The sequence below is a fragment of the Ctenopharyngodon idella genome, chromosome 13 (assembly GCF_019924925.1).
Source record: "Ctenopharyngodon idella isolate HZGC_01 chromosome 13, HZGC01, whole genome shotgun sequence".
NCBI lineage: Eukaryota > Metazoa > Chordata > Actinopteri > Cypriniformes > Xenocyprididae > Ctenopharyngodon > Ctenopharyngodon idella.
In genome coordinates this window covers 8,858,347-8,880,197 of record NC_067232.1, presented here as the reverse complement: position 1 = coordinate 8,880,197, position 21,851 = coordinate 8,858,347, and the positions used below count along the sequence as shown (strand labels likewise).

General features: G+C 36.4%; 1 protein-coding gene across 1 annotated transcript; it reads right to left on the bottom strand.

Moving 5' to 3' along the window:
• Positions 1–388: 388 nt before the first annotated feature.
• Positions 389–21,832, bottom strand: pgbd5 (piggyBac transposable element derived 5). Its single transcript, XM_051918068.1, has 7 exons — positions 20,772–21,832; positions 12,203–12,633; positions 8,679–8,813; positions 7,238–7,418; positions 5,109–5,306; positions 3,185–3,290; positions 389–3,078 (listed from the first exon to the last, which is right to left on the bottom strand). Exons 1-7 carry the CDS (start codon positions 21,079–21,081, stop codon positions 2,883–2,885), a joined length of 1,557 nt encoding a protein of 518 aa, XP_051774028.1. The 5' UTR covers positions 21,082–21,832; the 3' UTR covers positions 389–2,882.
• Between the last annotated feature and the right edge of the window lie 19 nt (positions 21,833–21,851).

The window sequence follows — 21,851 nt, the reverse complement described above, 5'->3', positions numbered from 1 at the left end:
TATGTAAGTCAAATATCTACAATACAATGATTTCTAGACAAAAAAAAATCTTAAATTTTTTTACTTTCTTTCCTGAAAATCAGTTTTTTGGTCATAAAATCTACAATGTTACTCACAGTCACATGCCACTTCTGCTGAGAGCTCAAAAAGGTGATGCAAGTGTATGATATTGATGACATCACCACAGATCTTTTCTGACTTGTCAAACTGACAGTGTTACAACTGACCCCGTGTTACAACACTACCCAGTCTCCTCTATTTTTTTTATTTTCTGTACTTTTTTTTTTTTTTTTTTTTGGTGTGAAATGTGACCTGGACTCATTTGAGATTCCCGCGCTTCCTGGATTAGTGCACTGAATGTTGCAACCAAGACTGTAGGGAAAAAAAATTGTATAAACAACATTTATTAGTGTGCAAATTGGTGTAAACTCACATAGAGGCAGGGAGGTGAAGCACAGGTTGACATACAGTGAGGGTGAACATTACAGATAACACATAGATACTCACATACAGCGTAATCATTTCAACATTCACAGTGAGAAGACAAGTGAAGGTACACCAAGCATTTTACAGCAAGACACAGCACATCCACAACATTCATACATGAAAATAGATACATGTCCATCACTGGGTTCTTGTTAAATTGACCAGATATTGAGGAATTCGGTCCAGTAAATAATTATTCACAGACTATATAGTTGACATAGCTGTTTGGTTATTAAAATGACATTTTTTTTTTACCTGCTATCATGCCCCATGAAGCTGACTCTAAGGTATATCTTACAATTTTAGCGTCAGTGCAAAAGCAGAATCTTTGCTTATTGGAAGTTTTTTTTCTAATGCACTGCACTAGCAAGAGCTTTCAGTAGAAGTCTTTGTCATACCGACCTATTTCTGGCTTACAGAGTATGTTCTTGGCAGAGATGTTCATAGCACCCGAACCGATCTCCTACTATATATTGCACTACAGTAGATGTTGTAGTTACAAAACCCTGAGGTCACCCAAGATAAGGTCAAACATCTCTACCATTACGGTTCACTGTCTGCCTGATTAAAGTAATTCCCACTGTGGTGCAAACACCTAAAAGATGCTCTGGAAAACACGGATATGCAATCCCAAAATCATCTGTTGCATTTTATATTAGATGATAAGCACAGGTGGCAGTTTTTGCCTGAATTGTATTTGTTAGTATATTGACGTTCTATTTGTAGATTAGATTATTAGTAGCAAAACAGTACAATAAAGTGAAATAAAATATTCGCAACATTCATGACAAAAAAAAAAAAAAACAATCATGTCTATGATCACACCTACAGTGATACAACATTGCTTTTGTCTCAGTTTAAAACAAAAGATGCAGGTATAAAATATGGCGTATCTGTCGTTGTGATGAAATTACTGCAGCTGACATTACAAAGTAGACTTTTTGTACAATTTATGTAGACTGAAACTGAAGCTTCAAAAGAATGTTTTTAAGTGACGTTCAGTAGTATACATCCTAATTGGTTTGTTAGTCTGCAGCATTTCACTCAGTGCAATGTAAAACCGCAGGTGATGGCACAGTTAACTTTAAATAAAAGAAAAGCCAAGGAAATAATAAGCATGTCTTGTACATCTAAGACACAAATTCCCTCACAATAGTACATCTGTCTCTTACAGTGGTCATTATCCAGTATGAATATTACACAGTGATAGAGTGGGAGATGTTTGACTAAATATATTACCTGAGGGAAATCTTCTAAAATGAATCTGCTTCAGTTCTTTAAAGTGACAAATTACACCATGTGCTGCGATTATATACCGTCATTACTACAGTTACAATATAGCGACATGGAGAACTGATCTTTTGATAGATTCTGGAACAACGAAAGACCACATAAATCCACCCAGTTACTGGTAGAGAAACATTCTAGTTAAAGTCCATTCTTTTTTTTTCTTTTTTTTTATTCATTTGCATCAATGCCCCTAGATAATCAATTAAAAGTACACATAAAAATATATTAATGGATTATTAGAAATCATATTTACATTTTTTTTGGTATACTACTGTATATCGGGCCCTTTTACTAGATTAATAATTGTATTGACAAAATGATATGGATATTAATGATAACCAGACAAAGGAGTTTATACGTTACGGTGAATATAGATTTGATGGGAAATCTAATTTGGGATCAATATTACTGAAAATCTGCAAATCCTAGTTAAGTGATGTTTGCGAATATTTCCAAGTTAAAAAAAACTGGGAAAGCATAGTAGTAGTGCCACGTTAATCGGTATCTGTGTGGCATTATGCATCACTAATGTTGTTGCCTTTTAAAAAAAGAGTCATAAAGATCATAAATATTAAGTGATATAAAATAGAAAAAAGCCCAGATATTTGGGAGAACATCTACTATGTTCTGCGATCTAACGTGTGAATTGCATTACATTCTTGTTTTGCTGATAAAACACCTCAGTCAATAAGTATATACAGTATATTTATCAGTGCTGAATGTTGAATATGCTGCTCACAAACAGAGAGAATTCACAAAACATTGTACCTCAGGGTTCAAAACTACATCAACACTATTACTGGAACTCTATTGATAAAAATCAATGAACATCTACAAAGGGCACGTTATTGTGTTTCTCATGCAGCAAGTGTTACTGTAACATATGTACAATAGTCCTGTAGTATCCAAACACACCTGTCAAATGGCCAAATGGGGTTATAAATGTGAGTTTAGATGGAAAACATCCCTTTTTTAACCAGACTTGGCACATTTTGCTTTATGTATAGGGTTTGTTCATTCAGAATGACCCTGAAGTGCAAGTGTATTTGAGTATGTTACTATGAATGCGTTGTCGTGGGTGGGTTTGAGACCGCATGCGAATCCTTTCACTGAGTGGGTGAGCAGTCGTCCATATCCAGAAGCTCCTTGACCAGCCTCTCGCCGAACTGCGCCCGGCTGTAGCGTTTCACATGGTAGGCATCTGACATCTTGTAAAGAATATAGGCGTTGTTGATGGCAATGCTGATGGTCAGCCAAAACACCTGCTGCCAGGTCTTATTGGGCTTGTGGAAAATGAAATACCTAGTTGGAAACCATGAGTTTAGTGAACTATCAAATCCATGTACATTCAGGTTACAAAGTGCTGTGTCCTAAGGGCTTATTGTAAAACTTAATTAGTCAAACTCACTTGCTGTACTTGTCATCATATTTGCAGATGTAACTCAGGTGTGCAGCAAATGCCTCCACAGCAAGGGGACATGGGATTTCTCCACTCTTCCTCTTAATGATCAACCCTAGGATAGCCCGGGCAGAAATGTCAATCACGGAAACCATTCAATACGATGCAACATCTGACAAACGTTCAGCGAGGAAACACTGTTCAGTTATCTGCTGTAGGTTCACTGAAGTAGGTATTTTAGCAATGACAAGATGGAAAAAATTACTAATCACAAGCATAAATGTAGTTTTAAAGCAATACAATCAAGACACAAACACCCCCAGACTAGGTAAAAGCATCACTTCTGCTTTAAGAAATCCAATTTATTGTATTTCCACTTTGATTTCAAACTCTAAATTGAATTTGCCACAAACCACAGGAAGTTGAATTTGAATTTGAAAGAAAATCAAAGAAAACCAACACACGTAATGCATTCTGGGAATGGAAGTTTTCTTCCACCCTGGTCCAGAAAAGAAGATCAAATTCTGGAATTGACCCTTCGGCAGGAGTTTGATTGACAGGCGACCTAACCAATCATAACTCCAAATCCGCCATTTTGTCAGGCAGATTAACGTCACCGGTGGATTTGAACTTGAAAAATGGTGTGTAATGACGTCTTTCCGCGGTTTAACAAGATGTGTGGTTAGAGAATGACATGGCTTGTCGGACATAGCAACAGTAACAAAAGGGAGCGGGTCTTTGCGAACAGTCAATTGAATTAGGATATAAAATACATTCTCAGTTTAATTCTGAATGGTGCACAACCTTGGTAGGTGTCCTTCCTGTGTAATCACTTATCATAAAACCTCTGTATAATTCTAATCTGAGTCACATGTAATTACATTAGAATCAAAACAATGATGTCACTGATCAGCAAGAAGGTAATGTTAAAGTCCCAGTCATTAGATCTGTACCCTTATTAACCCTCTGATTTTGTCAGTGTACAATTAACTACCATCTGTTGCTTTCAGTATCTACTGCTCATTAGAGCATAATGTACTGCCTTCATCAGGATTGCTTGTGGCATGTAAATTACAATGCTGGCAGACTTTTTGGAAATTAAAATGGGCTATTTTGAGTCCTGAAGACTATGGGGAAAAGCATTGAAATTACTTTTATAGACTGGATTTACACAGTGTCTAAAAGTTGATGCTGAATACTGGTGGGATGATAGTTTTAGTTCAGGTTATGTATAGAAGACTTGGCAGAGCTTTAGCACAGAGTTTTCATTGAATTTGTATAGCCCCATTAATCACCTGCTCTCAAAGAGGAAACAGTGCAAGCAGAAGAAGCTTTTACTATATAAACTGATTATTTCAGATTCCAGAGAATGAAATAGGCCTATAAGTCGTAATTTAATCTCCCTTTCGCCTGACCTAAAAAACCAGGAGCAATGTTATTTGTTTAACACACACACATATATACATACATACATACATATACCTTTTGGGAATGTCATGTGCTTTTACTCAAGCACTTTATGCATATATTTGCTTTTTGACTGGTTTATAATACAAGAAGAAAAAGGAGAGATGATTAAATTAATGTTATATACATGCTTTACAACACTTTATTGAAAATGCCTATCAGCGCTGACATTTATCACGTGAAGCTGCTGTCAGAACAGATCAAGCCTCATCAAAGCACAATATGATGAGGCTTTGGCTTTTATAATCTTATGATGTGCACAATATCCACTTAATCCACGCCATCAGCGTAAAAACCAATCTAAGCTCACATTACTATAGTGAAAACACTCTCCAGGAGGCGCTTTGCTTCAGCTTGTGAGTGTCATTTTTACTTTGCATGTTTCCTTTTATTATAAACTGAGGAGCTGCATCATTTAAGCAAGAAGAAACATACAATCTGCCAGTCCTGTGTGTGTTTTTCTTACCTTCTTTGGTTGGAGAGTAGGCGTTAGTGAGGAACCTGAAGCTGCCTTTGTTGTACCAGTTGATTATGGATGTATTGCCTCTCATCTTAATGTGAGACTGGCCACGTTGCTGTGGAGCCTCAGTATTGATCAGCATAGACTGAGGAAGACCTGTACAATCACTCTTCCTGGTGCTCAGCAACCCGCAGCAGTAGATGCCTGCAGGAGAGAGAATGTACAACAGAAAAAAGTAAATAATACATCTTTGGAGAAGGCTGAGAATGAATATTCAGCCTCAGCATTCAGATTCACATTTGAATGCTGATTGGATGAATAGAGGTCACATGAATAGAGCCCTGCATGTGTGAGCTATGAAGCTGTGAGCAGATGTCTTCTCCTCAGCACTGACAGATTCTGAATGCTGCCTAGAAATCTGATTGAGATATGATTACTCATATTCATCCTCCCTGCAAGGGAAAGGGGATAAGTGCGTGACTAATCTTTCCTTGAAGACTTCTATTCTCATATTCATCTCCATTTTATATATGCAATGAAGTCAACTTTGTCCTGGAGGATTCACTCAGGAAAATTTGGACTACTTTTAAATTTATTGCTAAAATGTTTCGCCACTCCGACGAGCTCCAGTTTTGGATATTTCCCAGCAGTTAAACTCATTACAAAATACCACATCTTGCAAATCTGTGGAGCTCACCTACCTGATGTTGTGTGAATCTAGTGAAACAGCTGGGGTAAAAATGTCAGAACAGCAATGTTGAGGAAACTACTCTGAAACTGGCAAGATTCTCATAATTTAAAGTAGTTCAATTACAGTCAAAATATCTTTTAAAATTTGTTTGCTTCACTACATTCTAGTAACATAGACACTGTTTAATATATCTATTTAAAATATATCTATTTTTAAATAGAATTTATTTGTACAGATAAGTATTAATTTGGCACAAAAACTATGGGGATCTCAATTAAGATAAGATATGTTTAAGCAACGCTAGAAAAAAAGATCTTATACAGGAGCTCAAATGAATCAGTGATTCACTTAATCGGTTTTTCGTCCATCAACTGTCAGTGATTTACATAAACTCTCCGAACGAACCGATTCACTGAACTGTCCACATGTTAGAGACACTACTGCTGTTCTGCCGACTGATTTGTTCGCTCTTAATATAAATATACAATTAGTCAGTGCTTTGTCACGCTTTTTGCATTTCAACTTGAGAGTGTTTGATTTTCAGCATGCGCGTCTGAAATAACGTGTGATTCAGCAACCGCTCTGCTGGATTCATTTCAGTGAAAGATTCATTGGACTGATTCAAACCAAATAACTCGACTTTTCGCTTCATTTATTAAAATATCCGTCCCGTAAATATCATTTGTTCAGAAAAATCAGGCGCAGTATGTTGTTGATTCACTAAAAAAAGAACCGACTCATAGTAGTAATTTAATTTGTTCGTAAATCGGACGCGTTGTATGATGTTTTGCTTGCAGCATTATCATCAGACTGCAAACTCAGGTAAATATGATTTCTTTTGCTGTGGCACTGAAGATAAATAAAACTGTGTAATCATGTTATTAAAAAACATGATGTTGTGTTTTACGACGTTACACAGATACATGTGGAAAAAGCTACGCTGCGAGCTAATGCTACTGTCACACAAGTCACTACTTTTAGTTATATACTCCCTAAATACCATTGAACCTTTTTATGTGAAGCTGATATAAATTCTTCAAGACATTCAATTATGACCTAGATCTCAAATAATAAAAAAAAAATGTTTCAACTCAAATGTAGAGAGAAAGAGTGAAGCTGGACACTAGCCTAATCCACTCTAGCGGTGTTAACATTCACTCCCAGCTGGAGGCATTCAAATAATCTTTGAGTATGAAACACACGTTTGCTGTGAGAACTCAAGGTCAACTTCCTCTCGCTCTCTCCATTTATTCCTTGCCATAGGATGCTGTCGCTGTGTAATTAAAAACTGCAGGGGATGAGGAACATCAGATGGAGAGAAGATTAAAGAGATGGAAAAAAAAAGAAGCAAAGCCAAGGCAGAATTCACTGAGAGAAGTAGAGCAGATAAGGATGCAAGGAATTGACAGATGCAGCACTGTTGCACACACATTACAGCACCTACCCTGTTTCTCAAATTCTTGAAACAAGTTTAGACTTGTGATGCTTGGTCCAGTGAAGATGATAGCATTACGGCCAGCCAGATTCTGACAGAGCTGCTTGGCAACCAGACTATGAAGCTGCGGTTTGTTCTTCAGTGTGTCCAAACCATCTGGACCTGGACCCTCCTTCAGATGGACATAGATCTGAGGGGAAAGAAAAACTGTTTAAAGTTGCTTAAATATTAAATCAAAATTGACACTATTTACTTCATAAATGCATATTATTATGAAAGATTCATCAATCGCCCGGCCATCCACGTGATATAAAAGAAAACGTGATTCATCAGACCAGGCCACCTTCTTCCAGTTCTGATGCTCACGTGTCCACTGTTGGCGGTTTCAGCGGTGGACAGGGGTCAGCACGGGCACCCTGACTGGTCTGCGGCTATGCAGCCCTATACGCACCCATATGTGTATTCAGACACCTTTCTATCAGAACCAGCATTAACTTCTTGAGCAATCTGAGCTACAGTAGCTCGTCTGTTGGATCGGACCACACGGGCCAGCCTTCGCTCCCTACGTGCATCAATGAGCCTTGGCCGCCCATGACCCTGTCGCCGGTTCACCCCTGTTCCTTCCTTGGACCACTTTTGATAGATACTGACCACTGCAGACCGGGAACACCCCACAAGAGCTGCAGTTTCAGAGATGCGCTGACCCAGTCGTCTAGCCATCATAATTTGGCCCCTGTCAAACTCGCTCAAATCCTTATGCTTGCCCATTTTTCCTGCTTTTAACACATCAACTTTGAGGACAAAATGTTCACTTGCTGCCTAATATATCCCACCCACTAACAGGTGCCGTGATGAAGAGATAATCGGTGTTATTCACTTCACCTGTCAGTGGTCAGAATGTTATGCCTGATCGGTGTATATATATATATATATATATATATATATGTACACTTTTTCACAATGTGACTGTTTTACTGTATTTCAGATCAAATAAATTTTGCCTTGGTTAGCATCAAAGAAAAAAAAACAATAAAAAGTCTTACTGACACCAAACTTTTAAATGATAATGCTCGTCAAAAATACTGAAGCAAGGACAATATATTCTGTTCTCTGTTTGGCTCACTCACCAGGCACACAGCAGTTATTTTCTCTAATAGGCACAGACCAAGAGAAGAGTGCAATTATACTAAGTGGTCGGGGCTCTCTTTTTCTTTGTTGACTCTATAAAAAATATTTTATTGATTCTATCTAGTAATGTGCCTCTCTGTAGTCCTTTATATATTTACTTAAACAAATATCAGAGAATGGTGGAAAATTGCTTTGTGTCAACTGAGTAGCAAAATGTTTTCAATAAGTGAACATATTGTTCCCTTTCTCATTAGAAACAATGCGATATAACTTGGGGCAGTTGATAATTTTTTTTTTGCGGGATATACGTGTGTACACTCACCTGACAGATGAAACCAGTGGAGCTGCACTGTCGCACCCAAAGGCTGAACTTCCTCTTCTTCCTCTTGCGCAGCTCCCTCTCTGTACATGTAGTAATGAACACAGGGTCCTCATCAATCAAGGGCTCATGGAGGACCTGAGGGAAAGCAGCATGTCTGACTTGAAAATTCCTCCATTATAACACTTCAAATGCATCATTTGACACGTGCAAAGTTGTTTTTCAAAATTTCAGAAGGAGCAAGCTGGAATCCAGAGAAAAGGGACCTATTTAACGTCCATACACAGATTTGAGCTTAGAGTGTGTACAAATAAAAACCATGCCAAAGTTAATATTTCTAAAAACTGGTCTTTGATGTAAAAAACTGCTTAGCGCTACGTCAGGGTCTAAGCAGATGTACGCACTTTTCCTTGTGGCAGAGAGTCGGCGTACTGCGGGTATTTGGAAATCTAAGCATTTATAAATTTCACATCTGGAAGAGAGGCATGTGCACGTTTTCTAAGCGCACGTGCGTTCGTTCTCTGAATCACACGTACGCACAATTGAGAAATGATCGTAAGATCAAAAGAAGGACAGTTTCTATGCAACATTTTATAAATGAGGCCCAAGAAGTCAAGTCATGAAGATGATAGATCTCTTTACTGGTTAGAACCAACCAGTCGTGTTCCCTAAAGATGATCATAAAGATTTTTATTTTTATTTGTTTGTAAACCCTCTCATCAAACTGAAGCAGTTAAACAGGGCATGTGTGGCTCTGAGTTGACTGTACTGAATGCCTGACTGTTTGCCAGTAGGGGATAAGAACCAAACCCACACTGTGGCAGTCAAAGTGGGCTGGTTGGCACACATTGTCAAGGTGATATCTCCATGGCACTGAGAAAGCCTGAGAGACGCAGATGGTGTTTGGTTTACTTATGGTAGGCGAGTAATTGAGGGGTCTCTCTGAGATGGGTCACACAAGGCCTCATGAAATGCAAATCTCTGATTTAGAAGCTGAAGCTGGTTTATTAAAATCTATATGTTGATATACCAAGCTAAAATGCAGATTAATGACAACCTTAAATGGATAGTTCACACAAAAAAAAAATAATAAATTAATTAAAAAAAATCTGTCATCTTCTACTAACCATCATGATGTTTTAAAGCTGTATGACTTTCATCTGCAGAGCACAAGAAGATATTTGATCTTGATGTCTACCTCACTGACTGAAAAACAAACAAACTTGGGAGACATTTTTCAAAATATCTTCTTTTGTGTTCCACACAGTTAGTTTTAATTTTTTGGGTGAACTATCCCTTTAATATTAATAAGTTGTAAATGTAACAACCTACAATTTCCAGCATGGTGGATTATTAATTTTAATTGGAGTACATAAAGAACCTCGAAATGTCTCAAATGTGCACTTTTGAACAGTGAACAGTAGTTAATGGGGTTTTCAAAGGGCAGGAGTTCACAAGATCTTAATTAGCATCAAATCATCAGCACAAAAGCAGAATTAGAACGTTTCTCAGAGGAAATTTCAATTTAATTTTATTTCATTCATCTAGATATCTGTATATGTCATACTTTCCCTCATACTAAATTACACAATAAAAAATAAATAAATGTTTTAGTGTATTCTCACATTCTGGCCACTATGAATCAAAGAGGGGAAAAAAGAAAATGCCATTTTTTAAAAGAAATCCCTGATGGCTATTTAAAAGATGAATGTGCCAAGATGCATTATACTCTGTGAATTATTAATACTATTTGAGAAACATTGTCTTGAGTCAGGAAACACAAATCATTTATTCTAATTGTATATCAGGCTTTTAATTTGACTGAATGTAATGGTTCACACTTTTGCGGAATAATGGACCGCTCAGATTCTAGCCCATATTTCAAGATTACATTTCACAACTCAGATCCAATTGTAATTCCACTATCTGAAAGCAGAAGCCCAGATTATTCAATGTGCCAAAAACTCATTTTCCAAATGAAAAGAGAAAAACAGAACAAATGTAGGAGGGTGTTGAAATGTCTTGGCACAGCTGTGCTCACTTAAAAAGTCTTCTTGTCATTTAACAGTAAACTCCCTGATGTTAGCCTGACATCTAAATGTCTGACACAATGAGTGCGTAATTGTTGTCATTTTATTTAACAGAAGACTACATTTAAAATGAGATTTGGGCACATTAAATGAACAGAATTGATAATTACTGTCTATGATCTGATTAGAATAATTATTTTTACAGCAAGTTTGACTGCTTTAATTAGGGCTGTCAATTTAACATTTTAAGTACAATTATATAAAAAATAACAAATCTGTCACAATAATGTGATGTCTTTGATTTTTTGTAATTTCTCTGAAATTAATAGCAATTATTCTGATTAAGTCATCGGCGTATCATGTGTGTTCAAAACTCTGGGGTTGGTAAGACTTTTTAATGTTTTTTAAAGACATCACTTATGCTCACCAAGCCTGCATTTGTTTCAATAAAAATACAGTATAAAAGTAATATTGTGAAATATTATTCCAATAACTGTTTAGTATTTTAATATATTTTAAAATGTAATTTAATCCTGTGATGGCAGAGCTACATTTTCAGCATCATTACTCCAGTCCTCAGTGTCACATGACCCTTCAGAAATCATTCTAATATGCTGATTTGCTGCTCAAGAAACATTTCTTATTACTATTAAAGTTAAAAACAGTTGTGCTGCTGATTTTTTTGGAAACCGTGACACTTTTTTTCAGTATTCCTTAATGGATAGAAAGTTCAAAAGAACATAATTTATTTGTAATAGAAATCATTTGTAACATTTTAAATGTTTTTACTGTCATTTTTGATTAATTGAATGCATTCTTGCTGAATAAAAGTATTAATTTCTTTAAAAAAAATCTTACTGCCCCCAAACTTTTGAACAGTAGTGTAATTAATTTATTTAATTCTCAACCCTCAAGTTAAATATTAATTTAATAATATTTAAAATTGAATTAATTAAAAATTGTTTTATAAAGTCATAAGTTCCACACACATACTAAGAACTGGAACCTGAGGAATGATTACAATGATTGAAGGTCAAAAATTTTGACTCCTGAGCTTATGAATAACTTAAGATGGGCCTGAGGTATTCATGCATTTAACTGTAATCTTTCAGAACAGATAACTGATTCGTTTTCAATCTATGTGTGCTATAAATTAAGATACAAAGTACAATAGACCTTGAGTATTGCACTGAGCAACACTGAACAGCAGCAGATATAAAAGACCCCTCAGACCTTTCAATGGTACCATAAAGCTCCCAGCCTGGGGACATGTGACGGGACTCCAGGCTCTCCCAATTACAGCAGAACGTGCTCTGATTTCAGTCTCAAACCCACTTTCCATTGGCACAGAAATCTAGTCCTAGTTTCCAAAAAGTTAATACAGTGAGGATTTGTATTGAGCAGTTTTTCTTTGTACCGTCAACATGTTGATGTTTGCTGACTGACAGTGATTTCTGCATTGAACTGAAGTATGATTTATTTGAAGGTATTCATTACCTGTGTCTGTGAGGGCCTGAAGGTAGAGCTGAAGCTCTGCTGAAGAGAGTCCAGGAAGGGTTGGATCTTATAGAGGCCCTGACTGCCACCTTGGCTGGAGCGGAAGGCTACAACGTGGAAGTACTTGAGAATCTTCTCGAAGCGCGGCTGGCTCATCTTGAGCGCGATGCTGCGATTACTGAAGAATCCGCTGCTCCAGATGCTCAGCACTGACTCACAACGGTTCACGCTAGTAGAAGTAACGTAGCCCAGAAAGGCCTTCATCTCAGCCAGCGTCACATTGGTCCATCCTTCATCACTGCCAAAGCGCTCCTGGTACTTTTTGGCATACATGTTGGTCTGGGTCACCATGTTCTGAATGACGTTGTCGGGGACAAACAGCTGGAAGAAGTCCATGGCCGTGGCAGTGGCCGACATTTTCTGCGTCGGACCTGCAAAATAAAACATACGTTTTAACAGAATGATATATATTTTTTTAATTCTTTCTTTTTTTAGCCAAGAATGATTGTACCAGGCTGTTGCTCTGTATGCACATGATTGCAGAGAGAGATATTGCATAATTTTATGATTCACAAAGCCAATTATTTTAAATTAAATAAAAGTGGTCCCAAAATGAAAATCCCAAAACTGTTTAGCAATGAAAATGCATAACATGTGATTTTGATTATACATGTAAACCACTGAGCAGCTGATTTACAAAAGACCTCTGAATCTTTCAATAAAAACAGCATTATATGAATTCTCTGTATTTCTTCTACATAATATTACATTTCAATATTCATATTAACTAAAGCTAAAAAAAATATATATATATATATATATATATATTTATTTATACAACAGTTCTTTCTGGTTCTCGAATCTGATTGGCTGATAGCCGTGCGATATTCTAGTGATAACAGCACTCTTACCTTTCCACCGTTTGCATCACTCCGCTTGAAGCGACCGTCATGGCGGCCGAGCAAATCCACCGTAATTTTTGCGAATACTACACTTGTTGTACCACGAACTGTAGTTTTAAGAGTTTTTAGGCGAGAATGTATTTGTTTAGACCTGAATTATGTGACTTATATTTAATCATAGCGCCTATTTTACAATTTGTTTAGATGTTTTCGGAGATGCGAGCTCCAGGCAGTTAAAGGTCATTCAGGGGTCGTGTACGTGCCGAGAACAGCTTCATCTCGGCCAGTGCTTCGGGGATTTGCCGCTGGCTCTTATTGTGGTTAAACATGAGACATAATTCATTTTGGGTACATAAAACACTCAGGCGATCTCTCTCTCTCTCTCTCTCATACTGTACAAAATGTAAATAGTTTCAATAGAGGGAACTCAACATTCCTTCGTTACTAGTTCTAAATTGACGTTTTAGAATTAGTAACGGAGGCTTGGTCAAACTGTCAACTTGAGATTTGAATCCATGGCGGAAGGAAGTATTTCTGTACTAAAGAGGGTTTTAAAGACACTCCATTGTTATTTCTTATTTATTTACACACTGTTCCGTTGAACTGTTGTATAAACGCAATATCACACTCGTAGCCGTGCGATATGGCTGTATATCAGCACGCTGTGATTACCTGTGTCCTCGTGCCTACGGCTGAATCACAGCCGTGCTGATATACAGCCAATATCGCATGGCTACGAGTGTGATATTGCTCATATATGCACATTTGTTTGGAGACTGCTGGTTATGTAACAGATTTAGATAGCTATTTAGATATAATTTCATTAAAGGGAGAGTTCACTCAAAAATTAAAATTCTTTCAACATTTACTTGCCCTCATTTATCATTTGTCAAAATATCTTCTTTTGTTTTCAATAGAGAAAAAAAAAAAGTCATACAGGTTTGGAACAACATGAAAGTGAGTAAATGATGACGAATGTATTTTTGGGTGAACTGTTTCTTTTACTGGGCATTTGATGCACAGCTGAACCTCTAATGACTTTTATCAGAACCCTTATCACCATCTACCTAATAAGGAGCATTCAGTAACTAATGAGCATGTGGCACATCACTGTGCTTATCAGCTAATGACAAAAGTTGTAGAAAGTGGCTCACAAAAAGCTTCATTTGTTCCGTTGTTATCTTTTACTCCACTTCCTCTAATGGACATTTTGTCAATCTTAAAAGGCACCATGCAGCTCACACAGAAATGGAGCAAACAGCCAAGGAGGATAATGGAAATGTCTCTTAAGCTCTTTATAACAGATGTGTTATATTGTACAATAACTTACAGTGGAAATAAGTACCATTTACAGTGTTGCTTAGTGTGAATATTGGTCAGTGAATGATTTGTACTGATCCAACCTAAATGATCTAAACTCACACTTGTATACGGCATTGTATGTTGAGATATATGACATGCTGCGAACACACACAAACAACAGACAAAAAAGTAATGTGGTTATTGTGATGGAAACCCCAAAGCAAGAGAGTGTGTAATTTATTTGATCATTTGTAATTGATTTGTTCAGTATACAACTGTGTGTAAACAACTGTCCAGGATTCTGATCTACACAGGAAAGTATAAAATATAAAAATATAAACTACATAAAACAATGCTAAGCAAAAAAGAAAAAATACATTATATATATATTAGTTATTTTTCTGAACAAATGGTTTAGTCATGCTTTCCAAATCCCCATGTGCTCATTCGCTCATTCACATATAAACCAAACCACAACAGCTGCTATTCAACCAGTAGCTCATCTCCCATTACAGCTCTGAAAAAGCTTGTGAAGCAAATGCAAACATTCCCTCGGGATAAAGTCCATAGCACAGTTTATTATGTTCATTCATCTGTGCCTTTTTGGTACAAACGACTTCCCAAACATTTCAGTTAGGGGAAAAACATATCAGCAAAAATGCTGATTATATAAAAACTTTACCCAGTATGCTAAAAATAGTTAGCTGACATATAACATGTTTATAAATGTATCAATATCTTGTATATATTAAAATTTGTAATAATGTTTAAGAGTACACTCATGGGCAAAAAAATGGGCCATGTCAAAAATGGCAAAATATTTAGTGGTCTTTTAAAGTAACTTAAAAAAAATAAATAGCCTTCCCCAACTTGCAGACACTCAATGTTAATGGCTTCAAACAGTTCATGAGTAGTTGAAAAATGTCTCTCAGTTCTTTTGAGTTTAATGTAAGACCAAATATTCACTACAGGGTTCAAATCTGGACTCTGACCAGGCCAAAACATGAGCCTGATGGACTTGTTCTCAAGCCATTTTTTGGTTGTCTTTGCAATTTGTGCAGGAGCACTGTCTTGCTGAAAAATAACATAGATAACAACTTTTCATTTGTGGTAAGCAAGCCATTCTGCAGTATTCTTCTGTACTTTGAAGCAGTGAAGCAGCACCAATACCGGCAGCTAAAAAGTCTTCCCACACAATGACACCTCTTCCTCCATGCTTCACTGTGGTAGAGATGCATTTATTATTATATTTCTCAACAGATTTTTGGGGACACTGCTCTGGGGCATCACCATGCAACTCATCACTCCACACAAAACTTCCCATATCTGCCAAAAACTTAATTCTGTCTTTGATGTTTTTCTGAGATAGCAATGGCTTTTGTTTACATTTTGCTAATTTCCTGACCAAGACAATTAAAAGCTTAGTGTTTAGCCATTTTCAGCTTATATTATATACACTACCAGTCAAAAGTTTGGAATCGGTAAGATTTGTAATGTTTTTAAAAGAAGTTTCGTCTGCTCACCAAGGCTGCATTTATTTAATTAAAAATACAGTAAAAACAGTAATATTGTGAAATATTATTACAATTTAAAATAACTGTTTTCTGTTTGAATATATTTTATAAAGTAATTTATTCCTGTGATCAAAGCTAAATTTTCAGCATCATTACTCCAGTCTTCAGTGTCACATGATCCTTCAGAAATCATTCTAATATGCTGATCTGCTGCTCAAGAAAGATTTATTGTGTACAATTGTACAAAATATTTGTGTACAATATTTTTTTTTCCAGGATTCTTTGATAAATAGAAAGTTCAAAAGAACAGCATTTATTTGAAATATAATCTTTTGTAACAATCTTTTGTATAAATGTCTTTACTGTCACTTTTGATCGATTTAATGCATCCTTGCTGAATAAAAGTATTAATTTCTTTAATTTTTTTTTCAAAAAAATAAAAATAAAAATTCTTACTGACCCCAAACGTTTGAACGGTAGTGTATAATGTTACAAAAGCTTTGTATTTCAGATAAATGCTGTTCTTTTGAACTTTCTATTCATCAAGGAATCCTGAAAAAAAAGTACACAACTGTTTTCAACATTGATAATAATCATAAATGTTTCTTGAGCAGCAGATCAGCATATTAGAATGATTTCTGAAGGATCATGTGACACTGAAGACTGGAGTAATGATGCTGAAAATTCAGCTTTGATCACAGTAATAAATTACTTTATAAAATATATTCAAACAGAAAACAGTTATTTTAAATTGTAATAATATTTTACAATATTACTGTTTTTACTGTATTTTTAATTAAATAAATGCAGTCTTGGTGAGCAGACAAAACTTCTTTTAAAAACATTACAAATCTTACCGATTCCAAACTTTTGACTGGTAGTGTATATATATATATATATATATATATATATATGTACATTAAATATTTCAGAATTTCAGTGTTAATAAAAAAAGCATAAAACATGAACTTGACAGGGAAAACAGTTCTATATTTGTATCTGGCTTAAAATGTGTTATGGTATTAAATCAAAGTGTTATGTAATACGCTTAACCAGATAATGGCCATATCACTTCTAAAATGCATGAACATACCGTACTACAGTACTTTATATTTGTAGAACAACTATCCTTAAATTGAAAAAGTTTAGAAAAACATAAAAAATATTGCTTGTCCAATTGTAAGCTTAATGTTTGAAGTGCTGCAGTGATACTTCATATAAGCAGGCTTTAATAGCTGTATTCAAAGGGTTTCTGTTCACATCCAGAAGGTCTATATAACATCAAAATGTATTTATTTCTCTATGTCTTTACAGTCAGTCTTCCTGAACAGCTGCTGGTGTGCTACATAGTTTCCTAGATTAATTATTGAGAAGAAGAAGCAGCAGCCCCTGCACCTTCTCTACACCTCCTTTAATACAAATAAGCAAGCTGGTATAAATCGATCTTATCATTTTAGATCTCACAGCAGGTGCTGAATTACACCATATGGCCCTCAAACAGTCCAAACTACATGTCTCAGTTTAAAAAATTTGTCACAAAACTATTGGGGATGACAAAGATCTGTTTCAGGCAAAATAAAGGACAGCTTACAGCTCTTTTACTGTCCCTTGGTTTATTATTCTATGTAACTTTCAAATTACTTGTTGAGATATGCTATGCCTTAACACAAGGTCCAAAGAATGTAAGCGAAAGCACAAAATCTGACCTGACCTGAATAATATAGACCTTATATAAGTTTCACAGTCAGTCTACAGTGTTGTGCCAGACAAGGACACTACAATTACCTTTTACAAAAAACACTGAAATCTCCTTCCGATGAAACATTGTTTTTCAGTATCCACAAGTGTCACATTTTGTTGAGCCATGACATAAAATGCAAAATGTCGGAGGACTGACTTTGTGTGTGTACTATTTCATGCATCATTTTGCAGCTTGTGCCAAGGCAAAGGCAGTCACCAGATGGCCCATTTTCCCCCTGTGGTGACAGACAGAACTTTCTGAGCAACCACAACAGATAGATGTGTCATTTATCAACAGCACAGCATCTACTCAATTTGGAAAAAGTTCAAAACCAAAACAATACAAGAAAATATTACATAAGGATTATAATACTTTCTATTAAAACATTATCTTAATATGTATTTCTCAGTGTATTTTGGTTCATTAAGTATCTGCTGAGAGCATCATTCTTTCATTTTTCCATATTTGTGCAATGAAAGATCTTTACCATGACATTTAAAACACACCCATTTAAACATGCTCTTGGGTCACTTTGACTTGAGTGAAATGAAGCATGATATTAGTATACTATATATCAGTCTATTGATCTATATGTCAACCAGTCAGAGTCTGTACATTAAGTGATGCCCAGGAGGCTCTACACTTCTGTTTATGACAATCAAATGGCAATGAGATCAGAACATATTATAGAATAAAAGATAAAATTCTTGACTATCCCTGTTTAAAAAAAACAAAAAAAAAAACATGTTTTGTTATTGAGGCAGGATTGATTCCCTGCATATTATATAAACCACATCATTTGAAAGTCTGTCTGGCATTAGCACATGATTATCTCTGCCTATGATTCGTGGAGAAATATAGACAGACCTTCGATATTGTGTGGCTGAAATCGAAAAAGAGCCCTTCTCTTTCTCTCCATTTCTTTCATTACAGGCATGCATATTCCGGATATATATATCTTTCTTTGACATTGTAGTGGAACTATTCTTATAGAAGCTCCGGTCAAGAATCATTTAATTTTATTTTATTTCCTAGTGAGAGAAAATAGTAAATCTGTTCCCTTAATACTGCAACGAATCACTGGCATCACAATATCTTTTACATTTAGCAGGTTTGATCACACTGTGTCATAACTTTCATGACTTTAATATAGTAATATGACACATGCACAACATCATTAATAGTTAATAAATGAATAAATGTTTTTAGAGGATGATTTGCATTTCTGGGCCCAGCAATGGGACCACAAGCATTTGGCTGTCAAGCATCTTTATGTTGATAAGTCATGCAAAATTTGTCAGGTAAATTCAGTTCATAAAAGTATAACTAAAGTAAATTCATTTCTTTTTTTAATATGTTGATCTGACTTAAAGGGTTAGTTCACCCAAAAATGAAAATTATGTAATTTATTACTCACCCTCATGGCGTTCTACACCCGTAAGACCTTCGTTCATCTTCGGAACACAAATTAAGATATTTTTGATGAAATCTGATGGCTCAGTGAGGCCTCTATCGACAGCAAGATAATTAACACTTTCAATGCCCAGAAAGCTACTAAAGACATAATTAAAACAGTTCATGTGACTACAGTGGTTCAACCTTAATGTTATGAAGCCACAAGAATACTTTTTGTGTGCCAAAAAAACAAAATAAAGATTTTATTCAACAATATCTAGTGATGGCCGAAGTCACATGATTTCAGTAAACGAGACTTCGTTACATCATAAGTGTTTCGAAATTTTTAAATAGTTCACGTGACTTTGGCAGTTTGATATGCACTCCGAACCACTGATTCGAAACAAAAGATTCGTAAAGCTTCGAAACAGTGTTTTGAAATCATCCATCACTAGATATTGTTGAAAAGTCGTTATTTAGTTTTTTTGGCACTCAAAAAGTATTCTCGTCACTTTATAATATTAAGGTTGAACCACTGTAGTCACATGAACTGTTTTAAATATGTTTTTAATACCTTTCTGGGCATCTGAAAGTGTTAATTATCAAATGAAGATATTTGGAAGAATGTTTGTAACCAAACACATCTCGCTCCCCCATTGACTACCATAGTAGGAAAAAAAACACTATGGTAGTCAATGAGGGGCGAGATCTGCTTGGTTACAAACATTCTTCCAAATATCTTCCTTTATGTACAGCAGAACACAGAAATTTATACAGGTTTGAAACAACTTGAGGGTGAGTAAATGATGGCAGAATTTTCATTTTTGGGTGAACCATCCCTTTAATGTTTTCTGTAGGCACTCAGTATGGCATAAAAAGGCTAGACAGTCAGTGAGTCATGAGCTTTTATAAAATGTGATGACACTTAAATGAAAGGAATTATTAAAATTGCTTAAAATTAGATTAATCCACCTAAAATGACAATCTAATGAATTCTAAAAAAAAAAAAAAAAAAAAAAAAAATGCTGGCTGAATGACATAAATGTTAAGGATTTTAACATTAAACTACTGGTTCTGACTGGTAATCAATATTTTTGTGTGGTTTTAGTTTACTACTGTTTGTTTGTTTATTTTTTTCCCCTGATTTTCATAAGTCCTTACTTATTTGTTCCCTCTACGGTCATAATTGCCACTTGTTGGATATAGTACATCACTTGATAAGAAAGCATTCACACTTAGTGTTAATGCTCTGTAAAAGCCACCTAACCATTTTAAAGTGTGAATTTCTCAGAAGTAAGAGCCTCCTCTCATCACATCAGCCCATGCAAATGACCCTTCCTGCCCTGATACAGAGCTAATCATAATCATAATCATAATCACAATCACAGCTGCTCAGAGTCTGGCAGTGATTAGACACTGGAAGCATACTCAGCTGGACTGAAAACCCAAAATTTGGCCTGCTATCTCAGTTCCTATTTTCTCTGCAGGATTTCACAGAGCCAGTTAATAATCATCCCAGATCCATATTTGAAGGAATTGTGTCATCTGCTGGAGCCATCTGATGAGAGAGATCAAAGTAAACCAATGTAGTCATCAAAGAGTCCCATCTGTGAGCTTAATTACTCGTCGAGCACCCAGGCCTCTCAAGGATGATGAAGCTGCATTGCATTTACATGAGGATCAGTTAATCAGCGCTCATTATTAGACTAACTTACCATGCGTGTCCTGATAGTGGGGCACGCTGAGGTCCTGTAGCGTGTCGCTCCATCCTTCCTCCTGCGCCTGGCCGTTGGAAACAGACCCGGGAGGACCGCAGCTCTGACTCCTAGTTTCACCCGCTCTGCCATCGTCCGGATTCGTCTCTGTGTAGTTATCTGAATTGGAGTCTCCCGTTGTACTGTAAAAGGGGTTTTCGCTGCTATCGTCTCCCGACTCCCCGAATACATCATCGGAAATCTGCAGGCTCTCGTAACGAGAACGCGCTTCCTCGAGGAGCGACAGTCCCCTCCTTCCACACTCCGCCATCGTTTGTCAGTCCCGACGTAGAGCTGCTACACCCGGCGAGATTCGGCATGCAAATGACCTCCTTAACAGCGTCAAATCCGGCATACAGTCTGTTGCACCAAACCCCTCTGGTTCGTGCGCGCGCGTCGCGGTCCTCTGCGGGAAAAGCAGCGGGAGCAGGTCTCAGTAGCGGAGAGGAAACAAAGGTAAACGCTGCGGGAGCTGTCCGCCCTGCGTGGTGCTGAATACCCCCTATCCTACGAGCTGAACCCCACAACTGACCGCTCCACAAACGATGCGTGCATCCGGGTTGGGCGGGCTCCCCTCTCTGTGGAGGACTGAATGAATCTCCGGCTTCCTTGGAAATCACCTGACTCGGTCTCCCTGCACTGTCCAATGGGATTAACCTCTGAATGCATCATGGATGTTAGAGACACGAATTATATTTGCTCTACCATAGATTAAGAGCAGTGTTAAAATGCCTTGTAGGCATATTAATGTTTTTTTTTTTTTTTTTTTTGAATATGCAAGAGCATCAAACGAATTCCAGTTAGGCATGTTCACAATTAAAACATTTCGCATTATAAAATTGTAGATTTCAAATTATTGTTATATAGTAAAATAAAGCGAAGGGAATATAATGTTAAAATATTAATAGTAAAAAATATTAAATTATGTTACTTTAGTGCTTGCAGCATTTGAGCAGATATTTTTCACTCTGTAGTTTCCCACTGGTCTTTATTTTTTATTATAACACCGGTTACATAATAGGAATAAAACACATTTCAAGG